At 44.6% G+C, this 8,731-nt stretch overlaps 1 protein-coding gene across 1 annotated transcript in view; it reads left to right on the top strand.

The window, feature by feature from the left end:
* The first annotated feature begins 689 nt into the window (after nt 1-689).
* The window catches only part of NSMAF (neutral sphingomyelinase activation associated factor), a 72,266-nt gene continuing 64,224 nt past the window's right edge, over nt 690-8,731 (top strand). The window contains 2 exon segments of the mRNA XM_032296151.1: nt 690-925; nt 928-958. Of these exon segments, the coding sequence (XP_032152042.1) occupies nt 808-925; nt 928-958 (149 nt within the window). The 5' untranslated portion in view covers nt 690-807.

Raw genomic sequence — 8,731 nt, 5'->3', positions numbered from 1 at the left:
TTAGTAGAGACGGGGTTTCACCGTGTTGATCAGGATGGTCTCGATCTCTTGACCTCGTGATCCACCCGCCTCGGCCTCCCAAAGTGCTGGGATTACAGGCGTGAGCCACCGCGCCCGGCCTGAGTAAAATATTTAAAACGCAGCCTGCAATGGATGGTAAAGTGGTGAAATGTTTAGTATGTGAGGAAGGATCCTAGTCTGGCCGCTGGACCTGACGATCCCCTGAGGCAGCCTGAGTTTGGGGCTCCTCGTGTCACCGCGCGCCCCTCCTCCGGCCCTGAGTCACGGCGCCGCCGGAGTCCCCACGCCAGGATGCTGCGGTGAGCGCGCCGGGGACGCCGCGGGGCCCTGGGGCGCAGCGTCGGGATCTCGGCCGCCCAGCGGCGCCGCACGGGAAGCCAGGCCGGCAGCCGCGCGCTCCCCAGCCGCCTACGGAGTCCGCCCTCCCCGGCTCCTCCAGACCTCCTCGGCGGGCGGCGGCGGGGCCTGCCTGTGCGCTCCGCGCCTGCTCGCGCCTGCTCTCCATGGCGTTTATCCGGAAGAAGCAGCAGGAGCAGCAGCTGCAGCTCTACTCCAAGGAGAGGTGCGCGCCCACCCGAGGGAGGGCTGCCGGGGGCCTGGTCCGGGCCGGTCGTGGGGACGCGGGCCGGAGATGAGAGGGATGGGAGGCGGCGTGGGGGCCGGGCACAGAGGCAGGGGCCGGGCGCGTGCCCGGGGCCCGGGCTGGGGTCTGTGGTGGAAGCCTGAGGTCTGGGTGAGAGGCCGGGGGCCTGGTCCGGGCCGGAGCCCGCCTGGGACGGGAACCGGATGACGGGCCAGTCCAGATCCCGCGGCGGAGCCGAGCCACGCGGAGCCGGCCGGCAGTGCAGGTCCCGGCGGCCACAGCCAGCTCACCCGGAAGGCCGCGCGGGGTCGGGGCGAAGATCCCTACCCCGGCGCCGGGCGTTCGCCGGGGAGGGCGAGTACGCTGCCCGGCGGGCACCCCCTTTCTAATCCTTCTGTTTAATTGGGTCCGGGCACTCGGCGCCGGCGCCGCAGAGTTGGTCACCCGGCGGCACCTAGTTGGCCGGCGACCATCCCACTCGCATCGCGGCGCCTTTAGACACAGGACTAGCCCCTTGCCTTGCAGGGCTTGGAGGAGGGCTGCCAGAAAGGCCTGATTCTGAGGAAAGCCCCCAAACAATTGCCCCCCGCGCAGTGGACCTTGTAAGGGTGTTGGAAAGCTTCGCAGTCCAAATGCCGCGCTGCAGCATCCCATTACGGATTTGGGATCCCTCGGGCTAAAATGGTCTCACAGCAGTTTCTTTTCAGAGTTTCTGGACCTGTCCCCAAGGGAAGTCTCATAAGAAAGCTCACTTCGGCTCTATGTGTAGTTCCCAGCGCATTTTTAGTGACAGAAACAGCTTGCTGGGTCTGCAGCTCAGAAGCCAAAAGGAAAGGGAGCTGAATTATTTCACAAACACACTGTTTTGATTGTGAGAGCTACAGATCTCCCAGTGCTGCTAGCCTGTCACGTTGGCTCATCAATGAATACCAGCAAAGCAGGTTACACGTGAGAATACAAGTGCAGGCTTCAAGGTTTGCCTACACTTGTTTTATAAGCGTTGTCTCGACCCCTTTCATCCGGAAATTTCATCCTTCTCTAATCTGTAATGTTGGTCAATGTATCTACAGTCTGAAATGTCATTTTCCTACTGTAGAAGAGAAGATTAGATATACTGAAAACTTATCTCGGATATGGCTTCCAAAAATGTTTTTGGTGATATGGTTAGGTTTTAGTCACAGAAAGGCTTGTTTATTAAATAACTGAACCCTAACTATATAACTCATCCTTGGAGATGCTCTTCTGATTGCATTTGTAATGCCTTTTTCTTTTTCTTTCTTTTCTTTTTTTTTTTTTTTTTTTATTTGAGACAGAGTTTCGCTGTTGTTGCCCAGACTGGAGTGCAATGGCACGATCTCGGCTCACCGCAACCTCCGCCTCCTGGGTTCAAGCAATTCTCCTGCCTCAGCCTCCCGAGTAGCTGGGACTACAGGCACGCACCATCATGCCCAGCTAATTTTTGTATTTTTAGTAGAGTCGGGGTTTCACCTTGTTGACCAGGATGGTCTCGATCTCTTGACCTTGTGATCCACCCGCCTCGGCCTCCCAAAGTGCTAGGATTATAGGCGTGAGCCACTGCGCCCGGCCTAGAGTTTCGCTCTTCTTACCCAGGCTGGAGTGCAATGGCGCAATCTTGGCTCACCGCAACCTCCGCCTCCTGGTTTCAGGCAATTCTCCTGCCTCAGCCTCCTCAGTAGCTGGGATTACAGGCACGCGCCACCATGCGCAGCTAATTTTTTGTATTTTTAGTAGAGACGGGGTTTCACCATGTTGACCAGGATGGTCTCGATCTGTTGACCTCATGATCCACCCATCTCGGCCTTCCAAAATGCTGGGATTATAGGCGTGAGCCACCGCGCCAGGCCCTGTAATGCCTTTTTTTTGTGGAAAGAGCTTGAGTGGTGTTTATTACCAACAATATTAAGACTTGTTGGTACTCTGTATTAAGTGGGTGAACATTCAGATTTAACTTGTGAGAACTGGTCGGGTGTGGTGGCTCACACCTGTAATTCAAACACTTTGGAGGCCAAGGTGGACGGATCACCTGAGGTCGGGAGTTCAAGATCAGCCCAACCAACATGGTGAAACCCCATCTTTATAAAAAAAATAAAATAAAAAAATAAAAAATAAATTGTGAGAACTTTGAAACACTTGATTTGCTGACATGTTTTATGATATGAGTCATTCATGCCAATACTGTGGCCTCTGTGATATACAGGGAAATGTGTTTTCTTTGATTCAGGCTGTTATTTTGATGGAAATAATTTGTGTTCAGTTTGGCTAGCTCATATAGCTCTGTAGTGTCACACAAACCTTGAAACCTGTACTTATATTTCCATGTGTATGCTGCTTTGATAGAATTCATTGATTAGATGACAACGTGTTAGGCTGGCAGTGTTCAGAGAGAACCCTAGCTCTCACAACCAAAACATTTATCTATTCATCAACTGTTCCTGAGTATCAGTCATCTGAAAAAGTTGGCGCCATGTGTTTTATATTTATTGAATTCTAACTTGCTGAGTGCCCAAATTGTTTAGTGCTCTGTCCCAGGGCTTTGCAACTCTGGATAACAGAATTCTGTCTCACAATCAGGTGATAGAATTCTGGCTCACCATGGTGCACTATAATCAAGGAGACTTTATCAATAATCTTAGAATTCATTCTGAAACAGAAGAATATTTTAAAACAACTTTATTGAGCCCCAAATTTACCATTTCTGCCCAGATTTTTTTCCTGGTTTGTCCCTTGCATCAATGAACGCAAATTAGCAAATGGATTGTATTGGTCATTGGCTCCAGCTTACCTAAGAAAATTGTTACTTTCCTTGGAAAATAAGACGAGGGATTGTTTCAGAGGTTACTTACTCATGAGAGGCCTCAACCTGTTCATTGTAAGTTTACTGGCGACTCTCATGCTGATTTAGGGATTTTAGATTTCCAGAGCTACCAAATAATGACTGCAGAAAAGAAGAAACTTGAAATTAGTATTTATTTCTCTTATTTTTAAGTTGAGGTACTGTGTTTAAAGTGAGTGATATTTTAATTTGCAACAGCTTTGAAGTAAAAAGTTAAAAAAAAAAATGAATGATATTCTGTAAAAGCAGAGGCAGAAAGACTGACTAGGAGATTCTTGCATTGATGGTTTAGACCAAGGTCGTGGCCGAAGAGACCGAGGAAAGTGGATGGATTCTAGATGTTTTTAGGAAGTGTGATTGACAGGTCTTGTTGTGGTGTCTTGTATGTGAGAGGTGATAGAGCAAGAATTCCAGCTAGGATTATCAGATAAAATACAGGATACCCAGTTAAGTTAGAATTTCAGATAAACAGTAAATAATTTTTTAGTATAAGTAAATGCAATAATATATGCAATATTTGGTGTATACTTATACTAAAATACTTTTTTAGTATAAGTAAGTGCAATAGTATAAGCAATTTGGGATATACTTATGCTAAAAATTTAAAAAGTATATTATTTATCTGAAATTCAAATATAACTGGGCATATGATATTTTTATTTGCTAAACACAGAAATTCTATTCTCAGACTTCTGGTTCAAATAACTATAAAGTGATGCCATTTATTGATGATGTTTATAAATAAATGCTTTGGTAATTTTAAGGAAAACAAATAGACACTTGACCATTCGAATTAAGCATACTTATATCCTGGTTAAAATTGAAAACATTTTTTAAAGGCAATTCACATTTCTTCCTTGGATTTGTCAGGGATGGCAGGTATATACAGTGGGCTAGAAGATGAGAATATTCTACAAACTGTTGCTATTTAAGACACTTTTATTTTAATGTGAAACATATTAAAAGGTGGGAAGATCGCTTCAGCCCAGGAGTCCAAGGTTGCAGTGATCGTACCACTGCACTCCAGCCTGAATGCTATTGCAAAAAAAAAAAAGAAAGAAAAGAAAAGAAAAGATGTTTCTATTTATGATTTAGAGGTAGATTAAAGTAGGTTAATTGTTAAGAATTTTTGGGCGGGCCTGGTGGCTCACGCCTATAATCCCAGCACTTTGGGAGGCCGTGGTGCTGGGATTACAGGCGTGAGGGTGGATCACGAGGTCAAGAGATCGAGACCATCCTGGCCAACATGGCGAAACCCTGTCTCTAATAAAAATGCAAAAAATTAGCCGGGCTTGGTGGCACATGCCTGTAATCCCAGCTACTTGGGAGGCTGAGACAGGAGAATCGCTTGAATCCAGGAGGCGGAGGTTGCGGTGAGCCAAGAATGTGCCATTGCACTCCAGCCTGGGCAAGAAGAGAGAAACTCCGTCTCAAAAAAAAAAAAAAAATTTTTTTTTGTTTTAACATCCATTGTGGAGTGTTGGGATGACAGCTATTTCTTAGGTAATGTAGAAATTTAGATAGTAGCCCAGGTGCCATGGCTTCACTTGTAATCCCAGCACATTGGGAGGCCAAGGCATGAGGATCGTTTGAACTCAGGAGTTTGAGATGAGCCTGGGCCACATAGGGAGACCTTGTCTCTATTTAAAAAATAAACAGGCCTGGAGTAGTGCTTCATGCCTGTAATCCCAGCACTTTGGGAGGCCCGGGGACCTTGAGGTAAGGAGTTCGAGACCAGCCTGGCCAACATGGTGAAACCCCATCTGTACTAAAAATAAAAAAATTAGCTGTGTTTGGTGGCACACACCTGTAATCCCAGCTATTCGGGAAGCTGAGACAGGAGAATCGTTTGAACTCTGGAGGAGGTTGCAGTGAGCCGAGATTGTGCCATTGCATTGCAGCCTGGTCAACAGAGCAAGACTTTGTCTCAAAAATAAATACATACATACATAATAAAAAAATAAATTTAGATAGTTGAGATATGTTTCCTTCTGAGGAAGAGTCATAGTTTTATTTCTGTAGTGTCATGGAATAAATTCTTATTGTGGTTTGCAAGCTGCCACTCAAGGGTGGAAATTAGTGATCCTGAATTCCCTATTGGGTGCCTTCATATTACATTATTGGTTTAACAGGCACTTTGAGGTTCAACTTTGTTTCAGACATTCCATGTATACTACTCTTGGTTATGCTGATATTAAATTTCTTTTATTCAGTATGTTTAATCAATTTGAGTCTATATTTTTTATATTAAAAGCACTTGTTGAGAGGGCAAAGTGATTGTTATACTTCAGTTTAATCTTTCATTTCTGAGGCTTGTCATCCCAGTCTTTTCAGATCTGTTTGTGGGATATACCAGGTGTTGAAGATGGAGATCAGTGGAGATAAAGTCAGGAATGCCGACTGGTCCCAAGAAATCTACCTGACTGTGACTTAAAGAGATGGGGTTTATTTTTCTCACATAAAACAGTGAGAGAGGAAATAAATGTTACATTACTTGGTTAATTTAGGATTTATATGACTTTACCCTTTTGTTCTTGTTGCCCAGGCCGGAGTGCAATGGTGCGATTTTGGCTCACTGCAACTTCTGCCTCCCAGGTTCAAGTGATTCTCCTGCCTCAACCTCCTGAGTAGCTGGGATTATAGGCATGCGCCACCACACCCAGCTAATTTTGTATTTTTAGAGAGACGGGGTTTCTCCATGTTGGTCAGGCTGGTCTTGAACTCCCGAGCTTAGGTGATCCGCCTGCCTTGGCCACCCAACCTGCTGGGATTACAGGCGTGAGCCACCGCACCCGGCTGAACCACCAGATATTTAGAATTGTGTCTTAAAATGTTCAAGTCATAGATTTTGAAAATTATCTTTTTGTTACTTTTTTTCTTATCTTGTACTCAGTAAGTAACTTAGAACTGTTATCTTCTTGGTGAATTGAATTTTTTATCAATATATAATGACCTCTTCTAGTAATGATTTTTTCTATTTTGTCTGATATTAATAGAGATATATCAGTTTTCTTTTGGTTATTTTCATTGTATGGGATTTTCCATTGTTTTACCTTTTACTTTTCTGTGTCCTAAGGCTTTAGGCCTGTTTCCTATAAATACCTTATACTTGGACTTTTTTTTGAATGATTCATTTTGATAATTTTTTTCTTTTTTTATGAGACGGGGTTTCACCATATTGGTCAGGCAGGTCTTGAACTCCCGCCCTCAGGTGATCCGCCTGCCTTGGCCTCCAAAGTGCTTGGATTACAGGCGTGAGCCACTACGCCCGGCCAATAATTTTTGTTTAATGAATTAGTTTAGTCTGCTTATGGTAATTATTACAGATATATCTGAATTCACTTTTTACTTTTTAGTTTGCTCTTTTATTTTGCTTTCCTTTCCCTATTCCTTTGGATTAAATAAGGCCCTCTTGCTCCCTTTCATTTTTCCCCAGAGTATGGAAGTTATATATTCCATTTGTTTTTCTAATGCTTATCCTTAAAATGTTAGCATATTAAATTTAAGATCTGAAGCTAATCATTATCTTTACTCTCCTCTCTAACAATGTAAGAACCTTGGAATACTTAACTCCTGTCCTCCATCCTCAATTATAGTCTGTTATTGTCAGTATTTTTATTCTCTATTTTAAGCCTACAGATTATACATTACTAATTGCCTGGTAAATGCTTCTGTAGTTTTACATGCATATTTACCATTGTTTTTGTTCAATATTTCTTCTTATATGTCATATCCTTGTTATGGAATTATTTTCTCTTTCCTGAAGAATATCCTTAAGAAGTTCCTCTGATCAGGGTCGGATGATGATAAACTATCTCTGCTTTCATCTGTCTGAACACATCCTTATTTTGCTTTTGCTTTGAAAATGAGTTTTGCTAGATGTTTAACTCTCTCAGCATTTAGAAGATGGTGCAAACAAAGGCAGAGGGCCAGGGAATATGCACCAGATTTGCTGGGGCGCTCTGGGGTGTTCTGGGGGACCTCACAAAGAAAGATCAGTGATAGTTGTGCCTTGTTGCCCTGTAGCGGCGTTCAACTACCTGGCTGGGCCAACTTCAGACTCCAGTAGAAACTAGGACTCCACAGACTAAGCAGGGGCCAGAGTACAGCAGGATCATGCTGTGATGGAACCTTGGCTCACCCAGCCCAGATCAGCATTTGTGGCTGCAGGGTATCCTCACCCCCTCACTGGCTTGACTGGGGCTGTCTAGGTCTATATAATGTGGTCTATATAATGTGGGCTTGTTCCTGATTGGCAGGGGTGTTCCAGTAAACACCAGCATTTTTCCTGGCATGATTAGGGGACTGAGGTTCAAGCTTTATGGTTGATGAGGTTTGATTGCCTTAAACACAGAGTCATAGCAGCTTTCCCTCAAACTGCAGGAGGCCACCTTCTCTTCTGGGAGACCATCCTGCAGCAAACCAATATTGTTAAGTCTAATTGTTCTTTGTGGGTAATCTGTCTTTTCTCTGGCTGCTTTTATATTATTTTATTTTTGAGACGAAGTTTCACTCTTGTTGCCTAGGCTGGAGTGTAATGGCGTAATCTCGGTTCACCACAACCTCTGCCTCCCAATTTCAAGTGATTCTCTTATCTCAACCTCCTGAGTAGCTGGGATTACAGGCATGCACCACTACACCTGGCTAATTTTGTATTTTTAGTAGAGACAGGGTTTCTCCATGTTGGTCAGGCTGGTCTCGAACTCCAAACCTCAGGTGATTTGTCTCTGGCTGCTTTTAAGATCTCCTCTCTGTGGCGTTTTTCTGATTATTATTTTTCAGATTATTTTCTTCATCTGTCCTGCTTAAGTTTCCTCAAGCTGAAATAGTTTTGAAAAATTTGGAGCCAAGCTGAGCTAAGACTAGAACAAATGTTCTCTGATCCAAGTCCAGCCTCTTTTACACTGTACCATACTGCTTCTATTTTAAATACTAGGTTTGTGGGCTACTGGCCAGTGCTTATTTTTATGGTATCCTTGAAGTTTAAACTGATTCACGAATGAATGAAGCCTGCTTTATATAGGTATCAGAATCTTGTGAGTCAGTGTGGTCCATAGGCCAGCAGCACATACATGCCTGGAGCTTGTTAGAAATGCACATTCTCGCCGGGCGCGGTGGCTCAAGCCTGTAATCCCAGCACTTTGGGAGGCCGAGGCGGGTGGATCACGAGGTCAAGAGATCGAGACCATCCTGGTCAACATGGTGAAACCCCGTCTCTACTAAAAATACAAAAAATTAGCTGGGCATGGTGGCACGTGCCTGTAATCCCAGCT

This window comes from Sapajus apella, unplaced genomic scaffold, assembly GCF_009761245.1.
Source record: "Sapajus apella isolate SASKATOON/1434 unplaced genomic scaffold, GSC_monkey_1.0 scaffold35, whole genome shotgun sequence".
Classification (NCBI taxonomy): Eukaryota; Metazoa; Chordata; class Mammalia; order Primates; family Cebidae; genus Sapajus; species Sapajus apella.
The sequence above is the reverse complement of the archived record's forward strand: the minus strand, read 5'-3'. Positions and strand labels throughout refer to the sequence as shown.